The sequence below is a fragment of the Felis catus genome, chromosome A2, assembly GCF_018350175.1.
Source record: "Felis catus isolate Fca126 chromosome A2, F.catus_Fca126_mat1.0, whole genome shotgun sequence".
Classification (NCBI taxonomy): Eukaryota; Metazoa; Chordata; class Mammalia; order Carnivora; family Felidae; genus Felis; species Felis catus.
The window spans coordinates 9,462,688-9,488,882 of record NC_058369.1 but is presented as its reverse complement, the minus strand read 5'-3'; the positions used below and the strand labels follow the sequence as shown (position 1 = coordinate 9,488,882).

Below are 26,195 nucleotides of genomic sequence, written 5' to 3'. Positions count from 1 at the left end.
CAAGTCCTGTCTTCTACCCAGCCTTCTGTCTCTTCCAGAATATACTCTTTTATCATCAGGCTCTCCTACTTTTCACTTCCTCATTGTTTGTGCATGCAAGAAGCATTTATTGAGCACCTGCTGTATGCCAGGCATAGTTTTAGGTACTGGGGATACAGCTGTGAACAAAACAGATGAAAATCCCCTTCCTAGTGGGGCGAAGCAAGACTAGCGCCATCCAGTGGAACGTTCTCCGGTGATGGAAATGCCACTGTCCCCATGGGGCTATAGAGAACTTACAAGCCCCCCCCCCTCCGCCGGCAAGACCCCCCCAGTGACCTGATGCTCCTCATCCCTTGCACCCAACTCATCCCTGGGCTGCCCTGAAGACCGATGACCTTGCCTTTCTCAAACACTTTCGAACTTGACCCCCTAGGATGAACCTCCCTGCCGGGTCTCCACCCACCTCCGTGCCTTCCTCTCTTTCACCAGTCTCCTTCCTCAACCACTTGTCTCTTAAAATGTTGCTCTTTCCCAACATTCCACTGGGGGCCCTTGGCTTCTTTGACTTTACCTCTGTACTACTCTAGGACATCTGGTCTACCATAACCCTGTTTCCCACCACTCTTCTCACTCAGCAGACATTTATTGAGTACCTGCTAGGCCGTAAAAGGTGCTACACGCACACGCACACACACACACACACACACACACACACACACACACAACCTTTGTCTCTGTGGTGCTCACATTCTAGAAGGAGGGGGGGGGAATAATAAATACAGCTTAATAAACGATATAATCCTGGAGAGCAAAGAATCTCTTCAGCTAGAGGGGCCAGGGCAATCCTCTCTGAGAAGGCGAAATGTGACCTTTGAAGGACCTGAAGAGGGCGCCAGGCAAAGAGGGAGACAGTTAAGGGGATGGGCATTTGCAGTAGAAGAAATGGCCACTGTAACATTCTTGGGGTGGGAAGGAGCTTTTCCTGGGGGAGGAACAGAAGGTCGGGGTGGCCAGAGTGTGGGGGGATAGGTCAGTCCGTGGGCGTCAAGTGACGCTAGGTCTTGTGATCCCGGTAGAGTTTGGATTTTATGCGAAGCCTGATGGAAGCCAATGGAAGGTTCTAACGAGGGAGTCCTAGCAACTGGCATCTCAAACTCGACGTGTCCACAGCCCGGTCTTGACCTTCCTCCTAACCCACCATTTTGCAGTCTCAGTTTCCCGCCACCCCATCCTCCAGGTATTTCAGGCCAAACCCTACAGTCGTCTTGGATTCCTCTTGCTCCCATCCCGCCACGATTAATCCTTCCACGGGAAGCCCTGGCGGCTGCCATGTTGTTCTCCATAGCACTTCCCACCTTCTGACATACCCTGTGTCTTCCCACTGTTTCTTTGTTCGTGGCGGCATCCTTGGGCCCCTGTAGTAGGTGCTCAATAAACCTTTGTTGAATAAGTGAATGACGGTTGCCTAGTGGTTCATTCAGAGCCAGGAAGCCGTTCTTCCCTTCTGTCTTTCCCACCGTGGCCCCCACCCCATCCAACAAGCCGCAGGAGATGAAGAACCAGGGTTCTGGCGTGCTGGGGTCCTGGCTTGGAGGTCCTGCTCCACGGTATGGACCTCCATGCATTAGCAACTTCTCTGGGCTCTAGTTTCCTCTGGAAAATGGGGCTCATCCTCCCAACTGCTGGAATGCAGAATTTGATGAGCCCAGGCAAGCTCCCTGATGCCCAGCAATCAATGGCAGCTATATTTAAATTGGGGCCTCCTTTGTACTCCCACTGCCTTTGTCCTAGTTCCAGCCCTCATTACGCCGGCCTGCTCTCACCGCTCCCTCCTCGCTCTGCCTCCATCACTGCCCATCTGTCCTGTCAGCTGTCAGCCCTGTCTCTACCACGCCAACCCTAATCACATCCCTCCCCTGCTCCGAAACCTTATATGACTCCCACTGTCCATACGATAAGGCCCACCTCCTCAGCCTCCAGTTCAGAGCCTCCGGCGCCAGCCCACCCATTTCTCCCCAGCAACATCCTGAATGAAACTTAGGCCTCCATAGGGCTTTCTTGGCCACAGAAGCCTTCTCCTCCGCCCTCCCCGCCTCCCCCCCTCATTCCTTCTCATCCTTCCAGGGCGGGGGGGGGGGGGGGGGGGGGGGGGGGGTTGGAAGAGAGTGCATTTTAGTTGCCAGTGAAGATTGCACGGGGCTGGAGGGAGGTCCGATGATCTGCATTTCTGAGGCTTGGACAGGTTAGGACAGAGGCCACACAATGAGAAAAGGCAGGGCTAGGGTTTCGGTCCAGATCGCAGGTTGTGTGTGCGGTGCTACGTCCCCATTTTCCTGCAGCCTGGGGCTGCAGGGACTTGTGTTTGAACCTCACCCTCTCGCAGGTTCATCGGAGGGCGGGGCTGAGCTCCTCGCCGGGCTCCCATTGGGTCCCGCGCGCAGCCCCGCCCAGACCCGCCGCGGCTCACCCGGAAGTGCGGTGGCCTCGTCCCCAGGTCCCAACTTCTGGCCTTGCCCCGCAGGGGGCTTCATTGTCATACAGGCCACATCCCATCTCTCCAGTGTTCGGAACCCTCTGTGGCTCCCGCGTCACTTGGAGAAGGAACCAGGTCCTCGCCACGGCCCACAGGGCCCTGTGGGATCGGCTGTCGCCGCCTCCCGCTGTGACCCTGGCTGGTTTGGCCTCCTCACCGGCGGCCTCACGCTTCTTCAGATGACCAAGCTAGTCCACACCAGCAGAGCCACACGCGTTGTTTGCTTTGGTTTTCTATGTTTGTTTGGTTGGGTTTTTTTTCCCTTCTCATTTATTTCTGGGTAGTGCTGACCGCGTCACACGTCTCAATTCAACGTGTCGTTAGTCCCCACACCCCTTTGAGGTGTCGTCCATACTGGGGTTACCCCTGTTGTACAAAAAGGGGAAACTGAGACACGGAGAGGAGTCCTGGCCTGTCCAAGGTCTCCCAGCTGGGAAATGGCAGAGCCGGGATTTGAACCCACGCAGGCTGGGCTGCTCAGACTGAACCACTTTTCCTAACAGCTGATAAAGAGCGCCGAGCCCCGAAGGGTCTGCCACTCTCCCGGACCCCTCCCCCCAGACCTCCGGGCCTCCCCATGATTCGTTCTGATGGCGAGTTGTGCGATATATTGAGCATCGCCCGGACCACGAGTGATGGGAAACTTTCGCCCCTCTCCGTCCAGCATTTACTGATCACCATCAACCATACACCGACTCGGGGTCTTTGCAAATCACCTTTTATCCTATAAGGCAGGTACTGTTAACACTGCTTTCCAGGTCCTGACCCCGAGGCCCAGCAACGTCAAGTCCCGCACCTGTGGTCACCGAGCCAACAACTAACATCAAATCCCACTCCTGTCTGACCCTGAAACCCACCCTCTGTTTTCCGCTCTGGCTTCTTTCTTCCAGCATATTGGCGACCGTTGGGACGGAGTTTGACCTACGGACCCTGAGGGCAGTCCGAGTGCTGAGACCGCTCAAGCTGGTGTCTGGAATCCCAAGTGCGTGAGTTTCCAACCCTGGCAAGGGGTCTGCTCAGGGGGTCCCGGGAGTCCTCAGTTTCCCCTCCGCAGAGCATCTCAAAAGGGGCCCCCGAGTGCCTCCCAGCCTGTGTCAGGGCAACCTTCTCTTGGGGGAAGCTCCCCAAGGGACCCCCCCCCCCCGCCCGCCCCCAGGAACCTGGCAGCCGGTCTGGGTGAGCTTCTGAAAGCAAGCCAGGGGCCTCACCTAGAGCCACAGCACCCATTCATTTATTGAGCACCTGCTATCTGTCCGGAGTCGTGTTGATGTTAGCTCAGTCAGTACTCACAGCTCTCCGCAGCTGGGCCTCTGCAAGATCTCCGTTTGACAGGTGGGGAAACTGAGGCTCAGAGCGGCCGAACCGTTGGAGCAGTGTCACGTGGCTGAGAATGGCGGGACTGGGGCTTAGCAAGTGTGGCCCCGAGCCTGGCCAGTAATGCTGGTGGCAGTGGCGGTCACCACGTATCGAGCGCCCGCTGCCTACTGGACGCTAGGGACAGAACTTTCCATGCATTGAATGTCTTACTTTGTCTTCACAGTCACCCAGTGAACCCATTGGACAGGTGACAAGGCTGAGGCTCAGGTTAAGTTATGCACCTGAGCTCTGACAGCTTGACAGTGATGAGCTCCAAAGTCCATAGGCATCCGGTGCTGCTTTCTCCTTCTCTCAGGGTGCTTCCATTCCCCCCCCCCCTTTGGGGACGGCTGCAGTATTCAGGGTCAGAAGGAGGTTCAGCTGCAAAAAAAAAAAAAACAACCAAAAAACCAGGGCCGACCTTTTTTCTGTCCCACTGCCTCAGTTCGTCCTACCGCTAATAATCTGTTGTGTGCCAGGCGCTGCTCTAAGTAGTTGCCATTTTTCAAATTCGTTTGTCCTCACCACAAGCCTGTGAGGTAGCTTCTCTCATTAGGCACCCTCTCCCACCTCCTTGGCTCTTTCCGTCGGGTTCGTTGCCACCCAGATTTAAAGGGTAAGGTCTCCCCGATGACCACCAGCAGGGCCTTTTCGTGGAAAGAAGGCACGTCTACTGAAGTATCTGCAGGATTCCAGGAGCTGCCTGCATTGCGTTGAGTCAGGGATCATCCCCAAGCTAACGCTAATAAGGGTTTCTATTAATCACCACCTACGATGGTGCTTTGGCAGCTAGGAGCTCCCTCCTTCAATCCTGAGAGGGCGGTGCTCTCCCAGTCCCCGTTGACAGATGGAGAGACCAAGGTTCAGGACGGTGACCTGCCTTGGTGAAGGTCACACGGCTGGGGTAGTTGACGAGGTCGGGGCCCCTCGATGCAGGCTTAGCGAGGTGCTCAGATGGGCCCTGCCTTATCTGGAGGGGGCTGTCAGGAGAGAGAGAATGAGGACAGCGGGATGGAACGGGAAAGATGCCCAGCAAGGATGCAGTCTCAGCCTGATCTCGTGGAGAGCTCTAGACTGTGAGTAGCCCCCTAGGTATCCTCCAACCTGAGGCAAAGAGACTGCTTGCTGGCCTTCTGTACCTCTCTGGTCACTTGCTGGGGGTGGGAGGCGGGGAGGCAGCAGCCGCCTGGGTGAGGCCGCTGTTGATAACCGAGTTGTACAAAGAGGAGGGGCAGCTGGGAGCCCCTAGCGGCTGGCAGGTGGGTGCAGGGTATCTGGCCGGGGGACTGACGCCACCCAGTGTCCAGAGCCTTACCCACCCTGCCAGGCGGGTGGAAGAACATCGCTCTTCCATTTCGGACCCCCGTGGTTTCCCCCCACCAGGAGGTGCTAATCATGAGCCACGCGGAGTTCTGCTAATCAAGAAGCAAGGCCTCAGGCTTTTTGTTCGGACCCTCGTTTTCACCGTAGACTTCCCTGACCGCACGGTGGCCGCAAACCTAGGATCTGACGTCCCTCAGGCCTGGGCTTAAACCCTGGCTCTGTTATTGCTAATGCCCTGGGATGAAATCACCTCTCTCGGTCTCGCTTCCCACCTCTGCGAAATGGGGCTACGTGTGCGCCCACATCAAGGGCTGGGGGTACAAGCCGGTGAAATCATGTCTGGTTTCCCCGGGACCGGAACTAGGGCATTGATTGCTTTCCCGAGCAGAGGTGGGGCTAACCTAACTGGAGCCTTTGCATGAATTAGGAAAAGACGCCCCCTCTCGGTGGGAAGAATTAAGAAAAGGCTCCCCTCTCTGGGTGAAGGCCGCCCAACACTTAGGAGGACGGCTCCGAAAGCAACCAGTTTCCACGCCTGTCTTGCCTAAAAGGTCATCAGATGACGCAGCATATGTCAAATACTTCAAAAATACTTTAAAGCAAAAAGTGCCCTCACACACCGGGAGGGATTGTTCCCATTGTATAACGAACAGCCTTGTTACCCCGCCCTCAGCTTCGCGTGTGCTCGGGGTGCCTGGGGTTTGGGGCGCTCGCTCACGGAGCTGTGGGGCTCTCTCTGTGTCTCCCCAGGTTTACAAGTCGTCCTGAAGTCAATCATGAAGGCAATGATCCCCCTGCTGCAGATTGGCCTCCTCCTGTTTTTTGCAATTCTTATTTTTGCAATCATAGGGTTAGAATTTTATATGGGAAAATTTCATACCACCTGCTTTGAAGAGGGGACAGGTAGGTCCAAGCAGCATGATGTTACTTTCCCAAGCTTCCTCCCTTGGGGACGAGCTCCCGGAAGGGAGATGCAGGGTTTTGCTTCTTTCTCCGGGCAGCTGGGAGAGCTTGCTTCCGAAGTTCTGCAGGCAGAGCGAGGGGGGGTGAAATAGCCCTCGAGGTCTCGGTAGTTCTAGGGCCTTGCGTTGGGGTCCCCGGATGGCGTTCCCCCACTGTCTACACACACGGGGACCCGGTAGCTCCCAGATACATTCTCAGTGACGTTTCCTGCTCTCCAAACCCTTTTGCTCCCTGAAGCCCAAGTACCAAACGGAATCGGATAAGGAGAGAAGCCTGTATGTCAGTTTGGGCGCCACTGGCCATCTTGGTGCAGACGGGCCCGTCGGCAGGGCTGGTCACGGGGCGAGGGGACCACGAATTCATGGGGTGGACAGAGAGGACGGTGACGCCGAGGGGGAGTCCCTATGAGAAAAGAAAGAGGCTTCAGGCCTGTCTTGCTGGGTGGGCAGAGGGATCTGGCCGGGAGTGGCTTCCCACGGGCCATCTCCTCCTGGTGACCCCCAAGAGGCAGAGCCCTGGCCCCAGGCCGCCCCACGGGGGACGGAAAACGTGTATTCAAGATGTGCTTTCTTCCTCCTTTTTCTCTTGCTTCTCCTGACTCCTTCTCTCCTGGGCTTGTGAAGTTTGCTCAATATGGGATGTCCTAATTATTTCTTTCCCCGATGAAGAAGGTGTTAATTGAGGCAGAGCTATTTCTGCGCCTGGCCTCGTCACCCCGGGCGGAAATGCAGGAGGGAGAGATACAGGGCAGGGCCCTTCGGAAAAGTCAGCCGAGAGCAGAGAAACCAGGACTCCTGGATCCTAAGTGTTGAGGTTTTATTGGGTTTCTTTTCTTTCTTTCTTTCTTTCTTTCTTTCTTTCTTTCTTTCTTTCTTTCTTTCTTTCTTTCTTTCTTTCTTTTCCTTCCTTCCTTCCTTCCTTCCTTCCTTCCTTCCTTCCTTCCTTCCTTCCTTCCTTCCTTCCTTCCTTCCTTCCTTTTTCTCTCCAGCCAAGCAGACACAACTGGCTCGGGCCTAGGTGGGGTTGTGAGGGGGCAGATGTGGGTGGGGCAGCTGCGGGGTGGGTAGGAAGCCCCGATTTAGGAGGATAACTGAAAAGCTCGCGATTAAAAATATAAGGCGTGTGAGTAAGAGACCGATATAGACAGACACCCAGGCAGCAGGTTAATTTTAAAATATATTTATAACCGAATTCCTCAGACTCTCCGGACGGTTGCTTTTCTAGAAGCAGCCCTCAGAGTGTTTCGTGATGGGGGGCAGGGGGAGGGGGGACGGAAGGCTGGGGGGGGGGGTGGGAACGAAATCAAGAGCACCACGATGCAAACTTGCTAAAGAGAGTCAGGTTTCCAGCTGCACTCTTTTGTCATCGGGAACCCGGTTCCTGCACACCCAGAACTGTGCTCAGCACTCAGGGAAATGCAAAGGTAAAGTGGAGGGCTTCCTGATTTCCAGCAGCTTCCAGACAAGACTCGTCGTCTGCCACCGGCTCGTAGCAGTGAAGCCCGATGCGTGCTCTTATCTCCCCCTCCCCCGCCAAATATGAACGAACCTTCCGGAGCCATTGAAGGGAAGGCGGGACCGGCGTTCACTGGCTGACGCAGGGGGCCGCACGGGGGTGGCAACTGAGCCCGATGTGATCGCAGGGTGGAGACAGAGAAGGTTCTGGACAGAGGCGGCCTTCCCAACCAACAGCGGTTCTCGTCTGCTATAGGAACCCATGCATTTCCCCTCTCCCTGCTCTTAGCCTTTTGTTCAGAAGATTTTGCCTTCCAACCTGTATTTATTAAATCGCAGCCCCTGTCCCAAGTGCAGCGTGAATGAGGGAGGCATGTCCAGCCAGTTGAACGAGTGGCCAGTGTGGTCAGTGCTTCTCAAGCACTGAGTGTCACTTCCCAGAGTGGCAGGTGTCTCTTTGCATGACCTTCAACTGGAGTTTCAAAGGCCAATAAAAGCCACACATTCCATCGTTTATTTCTCTCTGCCGTGTGCTGAGTGGAGGTTGGCATTGGTGCCCGTAGCACATACATTGAGATAACGTTTTTGTTTGGTGGAGAGCTTGAGTTTGAACACTGGGCTGCTTTCCTGGTGGACAATGTCGCTCTCTGAAATCCTTCAAAAGTGCGACTCACCGAACAGGACCCTCTGGTACCTGCTGCTCTGGTCCAGTGGGGACACACCCAGGTCATTCCGTGCTCCTGTGTGCTCCTGGGGTCTCGCCCTCAATCCCTTGGAATTCAGACCCCTCCTCGGGCGCCCAGCCCAACCTCACCACGAAGCTGTCATTGGTTGTCTGCGCAAGTAGCATCTGTTGGCAAGTGTCTCTTTCCTTGTGGCATTTTTACAATCTGCCTCTTGCCGTTTGGGGAGAAAACTTAGCGCCTGTGCCTAAGGGTAAGTAAGTACCATGTGTACTGGCCTCCCTCGCCCCCAGAACAGCTCCCTGTGCCTAGTACATCTCAAGAAAAAAAAGAAAGAAAGAAGAAGAAGGAAGAGAAAAGAGAGGAGAGAAGAGAAAAGGAAATGGAAAAAAATCAGGCTACGGAATAACAGCATAACACGACTGACATATCTGTCCTAATGGAAGTCTGGAGGACCCAGCACCCAACCACGGCACAATGCACACAGCATATTCACCAAAACTGGCTGTATTCGGGAACATAGAGCACATCTCAACAGATTGTGAAGGACTGGATTATACAGAACATATCCTCTGACCACAGTGTAATTAAGCTGGAAATTGGCAACAAAAGGATAACTCAGAAAGTGTTTGGAAATCAAGAGACCTGCTTCTTGTTTGTGGATGACATGATAGGGTATCTGAGATTTGCTTTAAAAAAATATTCTAGTGGCAAGGCAAAGTGTGGGGAGCGGATACGGATGAAGCAAGATTAACCCTGAGTTGATAAGTGTTAAAGTTGATGGTAGGTACATGGGAATTCATTACACTATTCTATTTTTATATATCTGACTTAAAAAAAGAAGTATCTTGGCTATCTATGGGTCAAAGAATATTTTACTTGCGCAATAATGACAATAATGCATGACAGATTTGGTGGGATGCAGCTAAAGCTGCACTCAGAGGGCAATTTGTAGCCTTAAAGAAAGGGAAGGCATCGCGAAAGTTTGGGAAATGCACAGGAAAAGTAATAAAGCTTAGAGAAGAAATTCCTAAAACAGACACCAATGACTAGATCAGCAAAGCCAAACTTAAAAACACAAACACTGATAAATTCATTCCAGTAGTCTTTATTTTTGCAACAGCATTGAATCTTTACAGCCCCTGTTTCTCAAGAGTTGATTTTCCCAGCCCCTTCCCCTGATTTTTCTCCTCTTCTCTTTCATAGATGACATTCAGGGTGAGTCTCCGGCTCCGTGTGGGACCGAGGAACCCGCCCGCACCTGCCCCAATGGGACCAAATGTCAGCCCTACTGGGAAGGGCCCAACAATGGGATCACTCAGTTCGACAACATCCTGTTTGCAGTGCTGACTGTTTTCCAGTGCATCACCATGGAAGGGTGGACTGACCTCCTCTACAACGTAAGTGATGCAAATGTGGGGGCAGGTGGCCCTCCTGGACCAGCCAATTCCTGAGGCTGCATTGGAGGGGCTCTGAACCAGAGAGGGAGGGGAGGTGCAGGTGCCCAGAACTTTTAAGTAGAGGAGGCCCCTCAGGACATGGAAATCCGGAAGCCACACTGATGCTGAATAAGTTTTCACTGTGCAAATGTTTAAAGATAATTTTAGATTTTTTTTAATATGTAAAGCTTGTGCGATTCAAAAACCAACATGGATAAAAAAGTAATATCCTTGGATCTATGCAAAGGACCTCCGCTGGCCCTCTGCCAGCCATGCCCCTCCCTGTAGGGTGAGGCATCCCCGGGGCTCAGGGGACATGTCTACCAGGAACTGGCACCACTTACCCCACTTTCTAGACCCCACTCTTGGATCATCTGGGATTCTGGAATTTTCTGATTCCATGGACTTGCAATGAGATTCTCCCGTGGGTCTGTTGTCCAACGGCGCCACATGTTCTGGAAGCATCTGTTGCCACAAATGTGGCTGGAGCTTAGACTAACGCAAGCAGAAGTGCCCATGCATCTAGGCATGAAGCCCCCTTCCCCTGGGCCAGACAGAGCCGTGCGTGGCCAGGGAGCAAGGCTGGCTTTGCTCACGTCGTGATCCAGTGCAGACATCTAGGTTCTAAATTGACCTTCCTGGTGCTCATGAAAGTATGTTTACAAAGGAGAGGCATAGAGCATATTTTATTTAGGAGCTTTTAAATATTTACAAGAGTATATGGGCCTCCGTCAGTACTCTTGTCCAAAATCTTGAAAATGTTAGAGACGCGTCCAAGGAGATGTATGCTCCTGTCTGCCCCACTTCCGTCCTGTTGCCGGTCCCCCCACGATGTGCAGCCCCTTTACTTCCCTGGTATATGCTTTCAGTGTTATTTATGCAGATGTGAGTGTCATCGAATCCATATTCTCCTCCCTCTTTCTTACGCCAAAGTGTAGCGTTCTATACGCGCTGTTGTGTTCTGTGATTTTTTTTCCCCCCGTAACAACATATCCTGGAGATCTTTCCGTGGCAGGACATGTCCTCATTCTTTTGTACAGCTGCATAGTGCTCCATTGTTGGGCGGGCCATGGTTTATTTAATCGGTTCCCCGGAGACAAATGTTTCAGTGGTTTCCCCGCCCTCTGACACTGAGCTCCGTGCTGCCCTGAGCTCTGCAACATGCATGTCTTTTCACCCTTGTGCAGATATAGCTGGGGTTGGTGGTGTCCATTCCCGGAAGTGGGATCACTGGGTCAACGGCTACAGTGCACTTGTAATTTTGATACTTGGAGGTGCAGGTTTTAGAGGCCCCTCCGCCCTAAACAGAGCACACCTTCCTCTCACCCTCCTGTGCGGGCGAGAGCCCCCCCCCCCCCAGGCCAGTCGCCTGTCAGCAGCTGGAGATGTGTGGAGTCAGGGATTCAGGATCAAACACGAGGATGCCACGGGTGTAGCCACCCCACGGAGCATCCTGGGGCTGCCCTGCACACATCCCTCTGTTGACTCACAGAAGCGTCCTCTCCACCTGCCCTAAGTGCTGAAATTGCCAGTTAAGGTTCTGCCCATAAGAGTCCTGGCTTGGCCTGCTGGGGAAGCAATACCAGAAGGCTTCCTCCTGCGTACAGGGTTCCCGAACTCTCCTCTTGGTCCCGGTTCATGTTTCTTAAGGAAGTTTCCCTTTGGCGGGTGGAGGGAGATTTCCAGGAACCCATCCTTCTGATCAGTGGCTCCTTTTAGGGTGGGGTGGAGAGTGCCGCCCGGGACAGGATTGCACAAGTGCCGTGGACAGTTGTGCGTGTCACACACTGCACATGCCACCGCATCACAGGAGTGTAATTTGTATCGTAGGCGACACAAATGCCTACCACGATTCTAGTTTTCGACAAAAGTAAAGGATGTAGGAAAGACACACGGTGTTCTAATTTGTATGAAGACCTTGCCTGAGCACAGCCTCCGTAAGTCTCTCTCTTGGGCCTCACTGGCAAACACCCTGGACAAAAGGTTACACCCAATTTGCAAAAGCTTGTGGGGGGGGCTTTTATGGGGCTCTAGGTCTTTGCTTTGCAAGCATGGTGAGAGGGGGGGGGCTTCAGGGGAAATGAACCCTCCTGGAAGTGAAACAGCTGGGAGCCAGGAAGGTTAAGGGAAGCCGAGCAGAGAAAGGGACTGGGGAGCAGAAGCTAAGAAACTTGTGAACACGGGCAAGGGTTTGTGTCGTGGGGTCAGGCGTCCGGAGGAGACGTCCAGAGTTTCAGGGGAAGACACTGGGGATGTGCTTAGTGGTGGGAGGAGAAGTGTGAGCGCGACCACAGACTTCCAGAAGATTCTCTAGTCCCAAGCACCATCGTTGGAAGGGATGTTTGTCCTGGAAGCTTAGAGCTGAGCCGCCTTGGGGAAGCGGTGAGAGCACAGAGTCAGAGGCACCAGACTGCCTGGGTTCCCATCCTGGATCCCCCCCCCCTTTTCCTTGCTGTGCAACCTTGGGCAAGTCACTTGGCCTCCCTGTGCCTCACTTCCACGTGCGCAGTATGAACAGGAGCACAGTCCTACCTCACAGGGAAGGAGGACTGGGTGAGGTGGGCGCCTGTGAAGTGCTTACAACCGTGCCTGGTCTGCGTAGGCCGAACCCTCCCCCCCCCCCCCCGGCGGACACTCCTTTCAGAAACATTTTCAGAATTTTACCCCGTAAAAAACTCCGGCAGCACCTGAGGGAGAGGAGTGAGCTGTGGGGTCCCACTTGATTCCCCACCCTCACCCCACTGGTAGCTGCCACTAACTCAGAGTAGCCTTCTAGAACTTTCCATGCGCTTACATCCCGCTGTCGTAGAAACCCCAGCAGTGATCTGGTACCACAAAGTGGTGGCTGAAACAACAGACGTTCATTGTCTTGCGGTCTGGGTGCCAGAAATCCCACATCGAGGCCAAGGCAGGGCCAGGCTCCCTCTGAAGGCTGTAGGGGAGGATCCTCCTTGGCCTCTTCCAGCTTCTAGTAGCTGCCAACGGCCCTTGGCATTCCATACAGCCACCAGAGCCCCTCGTCGCCAGAGGCAGGGACTAAGGTGGCTGCTGTTGAGTTTCTGCTGCTGAGGCAGAGCAGTTGGTTTTTCCAGATTCATCTGGGCCCTCCTTTTACGTGCTGCCTTCGGCCAGCTCTGCCCAGCCCTAGGACACCCCGCCCCTCAGTCCATCCAGCCACAGGCAGCCACAGTGTCTGGAATCTTTGTCCTCTGTTGTTGTACTAGAGCTGAGGCCCCGTGGGGAGACGGTCCAGACGCACTTGCTCCAAGCGTCTTAGGATCTATGGGCGCAGATGCCGAGGGGACGTCGCCTGCCTGGGTGGGCAATCCCAATAGCTCGTTTCTTTTCTCGGTGTCCTTGAAATCCAGCCGTGTGTTCAGTAACTGTCGAGCACCTACTGTGCGCTGGGAAACGGGCAGGTGACTGGGGACCCAGCATAAGAAGACAAAAACCTCCCCACTCTCATAAGGGAGACAGACACAAGCAAACACAACAGATAAGGAGCTGGTCCTAAAGTGGGAGGGAGACAGCAAACGAAGGCAGAAGGCGGGCCATGGCGACGTGCCCTATGAGGACGGAAGCAGCACAAGAGGAAGGCGGGGCTGGTCTAGGTCAGGCAGTCAGGGAGGGCTCCTCAGAGGAAGGGACACGTCCGCAAAGAAGCAGAGCACCAGGCAGCTGTTTGTGGGAGAGCATTCGCGGCCGAGGGAACAGCAGCCGCTGACCTACACGGCGTGTTCGGCCCTCCCCCAGGTTTCCCCAACGGCGACTGGTTTCTTTTCTTTGCCGCGTGGCTTCCTGGTGAAAGCGCCTTTCAGAAAAAGCCTAACCTCCGCTAATCAGCAGTGCTGACAAAGGTTTATATCGGGATGTGCATCTCAGCGCTACTTATAAAAATAGAACAGAGCTGGAAGCAAGCGGTTAAGTGCCGTATGGTCCCTTTGTATGAGGGAATATTACGCCGTCATTAAAAAGCATCTGTTGGGAGAATATTTAAGGATGCAGGGAAATGCTCACTGTCTGATGATGAGTAGGGGGGAATTGATTTTCTTTAAAAAAATTTTTTTAACATTTATTCATTTTTGAAAGGCAGAAGAGACAGAGCGCGAACGGGGAAAGGGGCAGAGAGAGAGGGAGACACAGAATCCGAAGCGGGCTCCAGGCTCCGAGCTGTCAGCCCAGAGCCCGACGCGGGGCTCGAACTCACGGACCGCGAGATCACGACCTGAGCCGAAGTCGGTGGCTCAGCCGGTTAAGCAGCTGACCTGATTTCGGCTCAGGTCGTGATCTCACAGTTTGCGAGTTTGAGCCCCGAGCCGGGCTCTGCGCTGACGGCGTGAAGCCTGTTTAGGACTCTCTGTCTCCCGCTCTCTCTGCCCCTCCCCTACTCGCACGTGCTCTCTCTCAGAAGTAAATAAAACGTTGTTTAAAAAAAGAATCAAGGTGAGGTCAACCTTATGTCTTAGCTCAGGCTACCGTTACAAAACAGCACAGAGCAGGTGGCTTGAACAACGAAAGTTTATTTTCTCACAATTCTGAAGACGGGAAGCCTGAGACCAGGGCGCTCTGAGCTCAAGCGTGTGCGTTTGAAAATAGAAGTTAGGAAGAAGAGACTGCAAAACACTGCCAAGATGGCCTCTAGGATTCAGGAATCGGTATTTGCCCGATACTTCTCTGTATCACCACATTTTTCTGCAGAGATCACAATTTCCTTTACAATCGGGGGAAAAAAATATTTAAACTTGTCTTGTTATCTATTTAGGAGGGGAAGAAAGATTATACCAGGAAACAGGGAGGAAGAGGGACATGAACATTTTCCCAGTGTGCCCATGGTACGTTGGGTGCTCTTTTCTTGCTAATGTGTCCAGAGAGAGCCCACACCGAAGGGCTGATTGACGTAGCAATGACAAATGGTCGTTTTTACTGTATTATTTTTTAAGCAGGCTTCATCCCCACCATGGAGCCCAACGCGGGGCTTGAACTCATGACCCTGAGATCAAGACCTGAGCTGAGATCGAGAGTTGGACGCTTAACTTAGTCTCCCCACTAATTAGAGGGTGGGCTAGACTTAGTAACTTGCTTCCAAAGAATAGAGTAGCAAAGCGGGAGATGTCGTCATTTCAGAGTGGGGAGACCCCACCTTAAGTCAACACCCCCAGGGAATATGTAATCGTGTGGCCCTGGATTGACATGAGGGGCAGGGACCCCATGGGCTGTCTTCCCCAAGACTCACAACCCCTGCGTAATCATGAGCAAACCATCGGACAAACCCAGAATGGAGGGCGTCCTGCAGGATACCTGGCCTGTCCTTTTCCAGACCGTCAAGGTCACGATCAACAAGGAAAGACTGAGAAACTGTCACAGACCAGAGGGGCCGAAGGAGATGTGATTGCTAGATGCAGCGCGGGGAACTGCAAGGGGAACAGAAAAGGGACGTCGATGGGAAAACCGATGAAATCCAAATAAAGTCAGGAGTTTGGTTTATGAATAACATGAGAAGGAGAGGTTACCGTCCCCCCCCCCCGAATTACAAATGAGAGTCGGAGGTTGAGAGCATGGCCTGTGGTTGTCAGCCAGGGACGTGGTGGGACCAGGTGCCCTGATCCGGTCTGGGAAGTAGATATGGGGGAAGGGAGAGAAGGAGGGAGAGAGAGAGAGCAGTTTAATTTTTTTTTTTAATTTTTTTTAACGTTTATTTATTTTTGAGACAGAGAGACACAGAGCATGAACGGGGGAGGGGCAGAGAGAGAGGGAGACACAGAATCGGAAGCAGGCTCCAGGCTCTGGGCCATCATCAGCCTAGAGCCCGATGCGGGGCTTGAACTCACGGACTGCGAGATCGTGACCTGAGCTGAAGTCGGACGCTTAACCGACTGAGCCACCCAGGCGCCCCAAGAGCAGTTTAATTTTTAACAGAGTAATTTCTTAAAGCTGTCTAAAGTCCAGAGCAGGGGTGCCTGGCGGGGGTGGGGGGGAGCTCAGTCGGTTAAGCAGAGCCTGATGGCGCAAAGCCTGCTTGGGATTCTCTCTCTCCCTCTTCCTCTGCCCCTCCCCCACTCATGTACTCAGGCTCTCTCACTCTCACTTTCTCTCTCTCTCAACGTAAATAAACATTAAAACTTAAAAAATAAAGTCTGGGGCAGAAAAGATAGAAATCAGGAGCAAAAGAGCCTACCTCAGAGATTTTTTTTTTTTTTGTATTTTGTTTTAAGGGTTTTTTTTTTTTTTCATGCCTTATTTTTTATTTTTTGAGGACAAAGAGAGACAGCATGAGCAGGGGAGGGGCAGAGAGAGAGAGGGAGACCCAGAATCCCAAGCAGGCTCCAGGCTCCGAGCTGTCGGCACAGAGCCCCACGCGGGGCTCGAACCCACAAATGCGAGATCATGACCTGAGCGGAAGTCGGACGCTCAACTGACTGAGCCACCCGGGTGCGCCCGTTTTTGGCTTTATTGAGATACAAGTTTAAGAGGTACAGGATAATGATTTGACGTACGCATGTTGCACAGCGATTAGTTAACATCTGTCACCTGATATGGTGGCCAAAAATTGGTCTTTTCCCGCTTGTGATGGTGGAGGCTTGGGGAAGCTCAGGAGGGCTCTGCTGGCCCAAAGCACCCTCAAGGCAACGTTTAGGTGGTAGATACCAGGGACAGGAGGCGGAGAGGCTGGGGTCCTCCAGCACGTCTCATGGGGGCACCTGGGTGGCTCAGTCCGTTAAGCATCCGACTTCGGCTCGGGTCATGATCTCGCGGTCCATGAGTTCGAGCCCCGCGTCGGGCTCTGTGCTGACAGCTCGGAGCCTGGAGCCCGCTTCGGATTCTGTGTCTCCCCCTCTCTCTGCCCCTCCCCCACTCACGCTCTGTCTCTGCCTCTCAAAAGTAAATAAACTTTAAAAAAAAAAACAAAAAACAGGACCCTTCGTGAGCAGCCAGGGGGTCCTGGCAGGACAAGACACCCTGAGTTAATTTCCGGCCGCCATTTACAGAGTTCGCTGGACGCCACATGTCTTCTTGCCCTTTCGACTGATCTGGGGAACAACCTTGTGAGACAAGACATTTTTCACCCCATCTTCCAGATGAGGAAACTGAGGCCCAGAGGGGTGAAACGACCTGCCAAGGTCCTATAGCCGAGGGTGGTGAAATCAGGACTCGAACCCAGCACTGGGAACTAAACATGACACCCCCTCCCCTCTTTCTGACTCTCCCCTTCTGTCTCCCTCTCTGCCTTGGTCCCCCTTATTCCACATCTGTCTCTGTCTCCTCCTCCTCCGCCTGTCTTCTCTGTCTCCCTCTCCCTCCCCACCTCTCTGTGCTTTTCTGTGCCTTTTCTGTCTCTGTCACTCTTTATTTCTCTCTTTCGGTTAATGTCAGCTAAGTAAGCAGCAAAGTGTGCGTAGTTGGTTGTGAATGTGTGTCCCTTGACACACGGCCGCTCGTGGTGGACACTGGTCTTTGACCTAAACCTTTTTTATTCAGAGATGCTCACTGTGGCCAATATCAAGGCATCGGAATTTAGGGGGCTTGGGATCACGCATTCATTCAACAAACATTCCTTGAATGCCTCCTGTGTGCAGGTCGCCTCCCAGGCACGTTGCATATGTAGTGAATGGAAAAGACAAATATCCCTGTCTGGGGGGAGTTGACATTTTAGCGGAGGGTGGAGTTGATCGACAACGTAACGAAGAGATTGTATGTATGTGTGTGTCAAGGGCAAAGTGTCTTAAATATTTTAGGCTTCGTGGGCCAGACAGTCTCTGTCGCAACTGCTCAGTCACAACAAAGCAGCCACGGAGAAAATACATGAGGGGATGGACATGGCTGTGTACCAACAAAGCCAGAATTTACAAACACAAGTGGCTAGTCCATGGGTTCTTGGCAGACTCATGTGTGGGAGGGGGGGTGGGAGCCTGGGGAGAAAAATTAAGCAGTAGAGGGGTTGTAGATCATCAGAGTGAGAGGTTGTAGTTCTCCGAATAAGCCCTGAAGGAGGTGAGGGGGACCATGGAAGTATGTTAAGGAAGGAAGACCCAGGGTAGCCAGTGCAAAGGCCCTGGGGCAGCAGCACGCCTGGTATTTGTGAGGAGCAGCAAGGTGGCTCACATGGCTGGTTGAGAGAGTAAGGGCAGACGAGGGAGGGGGTGAGGTCCCAGGAGGGGACAGGCGGAGAGGCTGTATAATTTATCATCCAAACCGGGACAGTTTTGAGAGCAAACAGGTAAAGGAGGACTCAAAAAATAATTAACAGGCGTTGCCTGATCTACAATGGGTGTAAACTGGGACATTCGACCTCCCGCACCACCACTGTGGGACCTTGGCTCTTTCACGGTCAAACCCACATCATTCTTAGGGAGGCTGGGGAACTGGGTGTTCTCCTGAGCTGAATATTTTTTTTTTCTAACATCCTCTATACTTTGAATGAACCGTTCTCAGAACATTAGAGGAAAATAAACCATAAAACAGAAGGCACTTCAGAATTTTACTGGGACTCAGTCATTAATTTGTTTGATGCGTGTCACTGAATGCTCGCTGAGCTCTGGGCACCACACGAGGCCCCGGGGCCGAGGCTGGGATGAATCGCGTCTCCTTTAAGGCTCTCCTGGACCAACCATTATAGATGGAAACCACTACGTAAACGCAGCGAAGGGGTGAAGTAGGGGAAAAAAAATTCACTCTGTTGCAAGCCCGAAGGCTGGTTCTCACCCCAGCTGTGCCCTCCACACCCTGTGTGAGCCAGCAAATCACCTTGCCTTCCTCACCTCAGTTTCCCCATCCACCGGGTCTGGAAATTGTGGAAATCACGGGGCATTTTTGTTGGCTCGGAAGTCCTCTACTAAAGCGATAGTGCGGGATCGCATTCCAGGGGAAGAGCCTGATCCTTTGGACCCGAGATAAACACGGTCTCGCCTCCTTAGTGTTATTGAAACAGTCCCACCGCCAGGGACCTCAGGGTTCCGTGCATTCGCCATGCCGCCGATGCTCGGTAAGCACCTACTGCGTGCTGCTCGGTAAGCACCTACTGTGTGCCGGGTGCCGTGCTGGGCACTGGGGAGCTGACGTGTTAGGGAGCAAAGGCCATTTGCAAACAAGCACGTGTATGAATTGACTAGGTGATTCAGAGAGCAGAGCATGCTGGGAGAAGAATGGATGTCTGGCAGGGCTGGAGGGAGTCCTTTGGGCCGGGAGGTCCAGGAAGGCTTCTCTGAGGGGGGCACTGCAGGAGCTGAAGGCTGAGTGGTGAGGAGGAATCAACCACACCAAGATCGAGGGGACACCGGGCTCCGGGCAGAGGCTCGGGGAACAGAAACACGTAGCACACTGTAATCTGGAACTTTACTTTTTGGCGTACTGATGTCTCCATTGGACGTGCCGGAGACATTCTTTTTCCACACGCGCCTCCTGAGCTCCACGGAAGGGTCATTGAGAAAGTGACATTTGAGATGAAGGACTTGACAGAGTAAACTGAGGAGACAGCAGGGTGTATCGGCCAGGAAAACTACGTTAGGCGGCAGTAACAAACATCCCCCAAAGTCCCCGCGACGTTAATAACAACAAATCCCCTTTCTTGCTCACGCTACATGTCCAGTGTGGGTTGGCAGTGGAGGAGAGGGGGCCGTGTGCAACATGGTCACTTGGGAGCCAGCTCTGGAGCCGCCTGGACCTTGCCACTTGCTGTCCCAAAAGGAGAGAGACCCCTGAGGGTCCCACAGTGACACTTCAGTGCTCTGGTCCAAAAGTGGCATGGCTATTTCCATCCACTCCTTACCGGCCAGCAGCCATCGTGTGGCCGTCAACCAACCACAGGGGGACCAGAACAGGCCATCCTACCATGTCACCAGAAATACTCAGTGACAGCACTAATGAGGAATAGTGTTCCAGGCACCAGGACTCCTTGAGCCTTTGGAGGAAAGACGGGACTGTGAGAGCACATCCTTTTCAGTGTCACTGATGACAAGTGAGCAAGTTTCCATCCTCCTTCCGTTCCCCAGACCCAGACTTGTGCACACACCCGCCCTTTACCTGAACTGCCAAAGGAGGTCAGACCCAGGAGGGGAGGTTTGGGCCGCCCCACGTTCTCTGCCGTCACCGTGGCCACGGCAGCTCCAGCCTTTCTGCCTGGGAAATCTGGTTCCCATCTTGCTCCCGAGCAGACCCCACGGGAAGCCCACTTGGTGATCAAAACCCGCGCCCGTCCCTGCGCCAACTCCTTCTCCATGAGTTGTTGGATCCAGAGCGTGGAATGGAATCATTTGGGCCAGACTGGAAAGAGAACACAACACGTTCTCTGCCAGTCCCGGGGAGAAAATCAAACAAGGGAGAGGGGAAGAGGGAGAACAGGTTGAGAACTAAGGACGCGGGCTGGGCGGGGAACTTGGACCCGCCTCTCATTCAGTCATTCAACAAACATTTAATCGAGCAGTACTTGCATGCCTGGCATTGTGCTAGGGAACACAGCAGGGACCAGAAAAAGCGCTGTCCTTGTTCCTTGTGGAACTGGCCTCCCAGCTGGGGAGGTAGGCAGTGATCAGGAGAAATAAACAAAGCGTAGAAAGGGTGAAGCGCTAAGGGCAAAGACGGAGCAGGAAACGGGGTTAGCAATGGAGGGTCATCAAAGAGGGCTTCCTGGAGAAGGTGACTTTTGAGCAAAGACCTGGAGGAGGTGAGGGAGGAGCCATGTAGGAATCTAGGAGGAGAGCTTTCCAGGCGGGGGTGGGGCAGCAGGTGCAAAGGTCCTGGGGTGGGGCTGTGCCTGGTGTATTTGAGGAGCCAAAAGGAGCCCATGTGGCTGGAGCAGAGTTATCCGAGGTTAGAGTGACAGAGGGGCTTGTGGGGCGGGGTGTTTCCATCTGTGGCTGCCATCACATGGAGGCCAGAAGTCCGAGACTAAGATGTCAGCAGGACCATGCTCCCTCTGAGACTCTGAGAAGAATCCTCCCTCGCCTCTTCCTGGCTTCTCCTTCTGGCTGTTGACCCTTGGTGTTCCTTGGCTTCTCTCCACCCTCTGCCTCCGTGATCATGTGGCTGTTCTCTCCCCTGCGCGTCCCTGTCTCCACCTGGTGTTTTCCTCTTTAAAAGGACGCCAGTCATATTGGACTAGGCCCCCCACCCCCATCACGACCTCGTCTTAACTCGATGGCAGCTGCCGAAACCCTATTTCCAAGTAAAGTCACATTCCCAGGTACCGGGGTTATAAATTCAGCACATCTTCTGGAGGGACACAGCGCAACCCGGAACAGACCTTGGGCATGGAACTTTACCTCTCTGTGCCTCAGTTTCCTCACCCAGGAGGATGGGAAGGATTATGCACCAGCTTTGGGGGTCCATGGGAGGATTAAACGAGCTCAGGTAGACCGAGTGCCTGGCCCTGTGGATGTCTGTTATTATCCTGGCCAGCATGTCATGGCCCAGAGGGCCCTAAGCCCGTCGGGGAGCTGGGGTGTGGGCAGAGTCTGAGATGAAGGGGCCGCCTCGGTTCCGAGGGGCCTCAGCCATTTCTCCCCATTCCATCCTGCCTCCCCCCTCCCCCCCCCCCCCACCGACACACGCCCGCTGCTCTGTTCCCGTCCCAAGCCTGTTTCCTGAGATGGCCCAGACTATTTCTTGTGTTGGCTGGTAAGGGCTTTCTCTCCCTGGACTATATTTAGCCTAAGAAATAGGCATGAGAACCCTCAGCTGCCACAGCACTGGAAAGGAAAAGCACAAAGCCAGTCGTGCCTTCTGTCCAGCCCTGTTCTGCTGACTCCATTCTTTTTTCCAGAACCTTCTAGCAGCACAGCATCGGAACTTTGGGTGTTTCTGGGAAGAAAGGCAGGAGCTAGGAGCCCTGGCCTATTAATTGTCCCCAGAACCTGTCTGTGTCTGCGATGAATGTTGACTTTGTCTTATTTTCCTTTTTTTTTTTCACGGTGAAATACACAGAACACAAAATTTACCATCTTTACCGTTTTTAAGTGTCCACTTCCACAGCATTAAGTACATCCTCATTGTTGGGTGGCCGTCGTCACCACCCATCTCCAGGACTCACTCATTACGTCTTGCAAAGTGACACTCTGTCCCCACTGAACACTGACTCCCCACCCCCTCCCCCAGCCCCTGCCGACTTCCTGTCTCTGTGAATCTAGGGACCGCACAGAAGTAGAACCCTACAGCATTTGTGTTTTTATGACTGGCTTATTTCATCCAGCGTGCTGGCCTCAAGATTCGTCCGTGTTGTGCCATGGATCAGAATGTCCCCACTTATAGCTCCTCCCCAAAGGGTGCCCCATCAGGACCTCAAGCATCATTGACTGGTTGGCCTGTTTTTGTGTTTCGTATAACGGAATCTTACATCCATGTTCCTTTGTATCCGGCTTCCTTCACTCGACACGCACTCTGTAAGGTTTCATGTGACAAGTGGCGGTCATTCATTGCATGCTATGCCATTTATTTATCCTCTCATTGTCGAGGGGGATTCAGATTATTTCCAGTTTGGGGCTATTATGAAGATCACCACTGTGAACAACCTTGTGTGTGCCTTTGGCTTACGCAGGTTCATGTTTCTGTTGGGTAACTATCCCGGACTCAGGAGGGGAATCTCCGGGTGGTCGTGCGGGGACGTGACTAATTTCAGCAGCAGCTCCCAACCCATCTTCCAAAGTGGTTGGACCATGTGCTGTGGATTGAACTGTGTCCTCCCTCCTCCAGGTCATACATAGAAGTCCCAGCCCCCAGCACTTGAGAATGTGACCTTAATTGGAAGTGGGGTCATTGTGGGAAGATGAGGTCATCAGGGGGGACCCCAATCCAGTATGACTGCTGGGGGAGGAGGTGGGGGAGGAATTTGGCCGCAGAGACAGACATGCACACGAGGAGGACGTCACGTGGAGGTGAGGGTGGAGACCACAGCAATGCCTCTGCAAGCCAAGGAACCACTAAAGGCTGTTTTCAGTGAATCCCCAGACTCCAGGAGAGAGGCATGGGGCAGGTTCTCCCTGGAAGCCTCCAGAAGGAACCAGACTGGTCGACACCCTGATCTTGAACGTCTGACCTCCAAGCACCGTGAGACAATAAATTTCCGTTGTTTTAGGCCACACGGTTGTGGTTCTTCGTTACCCAGACACAGGACCCTCATCCACCACGTCACCCTCCCGTGAGCAGCGTGACGATTACAGATCCTCTAAGCTTTCCAGCACCTGGCAGTATGTGTCCTTCTCATTTGGGCCTTTCTGCTTGGTGGCAACAGCATTAGATGTGCTTTTAAAGGTGAGCTTTTAAAGCCACTCTTGGAGGCCCCACGTTGTGCAGATGGCCCAGAGCTGATGAGCCACCCGAAAGCTCCCCTGCTCCGGCGGCTGATGCCAAGGCTTCTCCAGCACAGAGGTTAAGTCCATGGGCTCTGGGATCCAATCCCATGCTCGTCACCAGCTAGCTCCGTGACCTTGGGCTGGCACTTTTGTCTTTCTGGGCCTCAGTTTCCCCAGCCATAAAATGGGCACGATGATAAAATAGGGTATCCTGACTAACTAAGCTAATGGCTGATGTACTTAGAAGAGTGTCTGGCACGAGTAAGTACTCCATAAGCACTGCTTTTTTATATTTCTCTCTTTCTTTCTCTCTCTCTCTTCTGGATTTTCATCCCTTCCTTTTCCTTCCTTCTTGGCACAGTGTTCTGTTCTCCCAGAGAAGAACGTTCTACTTGTGGACTTCTCCCCACCTTGAAAACTGAGCTGGGCGCTTCCAGGAATGTTTTTGAGATTGACATTGAGGCTGCAGGGCACAGAGGAGGGAGACATTTGAGGAAAAGGCTCACAGCCCTGTTGGTTGTCTTGGTGATTTAACCCGGGAGTCAGACTCTGCCTTCGTGCACCCTCCTGGAAGGGAAAAGTGTGACTGTGTCAGAGAGGAGGAGGGAACCGGGGGTTCGTTTGTACATTTTGATTGGGCTTTTTTTTTTCTCTCTCTCCTCATGGATTTTGGTCTGGGAAGTTCTGAGTTTCATGCTGGTTCCTGAGTCCTGTGAGGGCTACATGATTAGGAGGGGGCTTTGTGCTTCTAATGATAGCTCTCAGGTTTCCCCCCACTAATTGATCCTGTGTTCTATTTCCTTGTCTGGGCTGCCAGAGCTCCAGGACTCCACAGGCCACGGACATCTGAGGGCAGAGGTCCCCCTTCTCCCACCTGTCAGGTCATACCTGAGTCCCACTAAACACTCACCCGCTTTCCCTCTTCACCTCCCACAGAGCAACGATGCCTCAGGGAACACTTGGAACTGGTTGTACTTCATCCCCCTCATCATCATTGGCTCCTTTTTTATGCTGAACCTCGTGCTGGGTGTGCTGTCAGGGTAAGTGTCTGGTAATCTCCCCATCCCACTCCCCCTCACCATCTTCTGACCATAAAGAGGCCATCGAACCTTTGTTTTCATACTCCAGGCAGAGGCAGAGAGTAGGCTTCTTCCCTTGTCTTGGGTTAGCCAGAAGTTATTAGCAAGTCAGGTACAGATGCACAGGCTGTGCACTGCTGAGAGCACCCAGCAGAAGGACTCAAGGGGGCTGAAATCCGGTGCAGCTCCGACTCACAACCCTGCACCCCTGGCATTGAGCAACCTCCACCCAGGAAAAGGGAGCTTCTTTCCAATGCAGACCTCTCATTCAGAAGTCTTTCCCAGCACACAGCCCATCACACAAGAAAATCCTATAGAGCGTTACTTTCTATAATTAACATTAAAAAAAAAAAACAGTAGATTGGGTTCTCCCCTTCCTGTCTTCCAAATGCAAAATCTCAATATACAGTCAAGCATGCATTTCCATGACGCATATTGTCCCGTACCCCCAAGATCGGGTATTGGGTGTTTTGTGGGGTTTTTTGGCTTAATCATAAATAGATTTTCTTTTTCTCATCACAAGAAGTCTGGGGAGCGGCATAGTGGCTCCACGGTGCCATCAGGGACCCCAGTTCCTTCTGGTTTTCTGCTCTGACGTCCTTACCAGGCAGAGGCTTTCGGTCTCGTGGATGCCTCATGGTCTGAAAGTGGCTGCCTCACACTCACAAGAGAGCCACCGCATGTTCCAAACACGAAGAGGAGAGAGGGGAAGGGGAAGGGGGGGGAGGGCACATATGAGGGAAAGGAGGCTGTGGCAGGAAATCAGCTTATGTCTCCTTGGCCTGACCTAAAAGAGGGCTTCTTCACCCGGGAGTGCAGAGAATGAGAAGGGCGTGTTCAGCCTTCGGTTTGACTTGTTTCCTCTAGCTGGGGTGCAGCTGTTGGATAATGTGGGAAGCTGGCAGAAACACCCCCATCCCTGTGGTGCTCTCCCAGAAGACCTGATTCCTCGTGTTAAAGTCCACTGCCCTCCTGGGGTTTTCGAACCCCTAAATACGCGCGTGCGCGCACACACACACACACACACACACACACACACAGTCCCTAAAACGTTTACAACGGCCAGACCCTGCTCTTTCCTGCTTCTGCAGGGAGTTTGCCAAAGAAAGGGAGCGGGTGGAGAACCGGCGGGCCTTTCTGAAACTGAGGAGGCAGCAGCAGATCGAACGGGAGCTCAACGGGTACATGGAGTGGATCTCAAAAGCAGGTGAGGCCCATTCATCCTGGGGCCTGGGAACCGAAATCCCCAGGCTCCGGAGCGCGCACGGAGTCATGCACGCGGCTTGAAGGTGGGTGAGGGGAGGGCCTGGGGGGGGGGAGCAAAGAGGGCCCCTGACCAAGGAGCCCCACTTCCCAGAGGCCGGAATCTGGGCTACGGCAGCGGGACTTCCGGGGTGAAGCCAGGATAGGACATCGCCTCCTCTGTTCCCGTCAACTTTAGTTTACGTCCCAGCCCTGCCGCCTCCTAGCAGCGTACCTCCCTTCCCTGTGCCTCGGTTTCTTGGGTGGTTCAATGGAGACACGCTCACGCCTACCTTCCAGGGCTGTGGAGTGTAGTGTGCAGTGAGGTAGTCCACGCAGCAGGCACGTGTTTATTGGCTCAGCCATTCCCAATGCTTATGGAGCACCCACTCTGTGTCAGGCGCCACTCTAGGCTCTGAGGATGTGACAGAACAAAAGATGGGGCTCCGACGTTCTAGTGAGGGAGACAGAAAAGAAACAAGTACGGACAACGCGGGGTGCTCCCAGTGCCGAGGAGAAAAATAACGCAGCTTAGGAAGTAGAAAAGACTTGGAGGAGGTGGGCTGGTCAGAGAGGATCTCTCCGAAGAGGTGGTGTCCGAGCAGACCCGAAGGAAGCCGTGTGGATGTCTAGCGAAGGGTGTTCCGGGCAGAGGGGATAGCGGGTGCGAAGGTCCTGGGGTAGGGGCAGCGTTGAGTCATAGCAAAGAAGCCAGTGTGGCTGGAGCAGCGGCACGCAGGGCAGATGGGGAGGAAAGGAAGGCAGGGAGGTGGCGGGGGCCGAATCAGGCAAGGCCTTATGAGGAAGCTGGGTCTCATATTGAGGGACGTGGAGGTGGTGCTCGCTCTCCTGCTCTTGCTG

General features: G+C 53.4%; 1 protein-coding gene across 14 annotated transcripts in view; it reads left to right on the top strand.

Annotated features, from left to right (window-relative positions):
* Positions 1–26,195, top strand: part of CACNA1A (calcium voltage-gated channel subunit alpha1 A) — a 282,973-nt gene that overhangs the window by 162,878 nt on the left and 93,900 nt on the right. For all 14 annotated transcript variants that reach the window (XM_045046613.1, XM_045046579.1, XM_045046590.1 and 11 more), the window contains 5 exons: positions 3,406–3,497; positions 5,945–6,097; positions 9,501–9,694; positions 23,950–24,053; positions 25,184–25,299. In XM_045046613.1, coding sequence (XP_044902548.1) covers positions 3,406–3,497; positions 5,945–6,097; positions 9,501–9,694; positions 23,950–24,053; positions 25,184–25,299 — 659 coding nt within the window. The remainder of the gene's footprint in view (positions 1–3,405; positions 3,498–5,944; positions 6,098–9,500; positions 9,695–23,949; positions 24,054–25,183; positions 25,300–26,195) is intronic.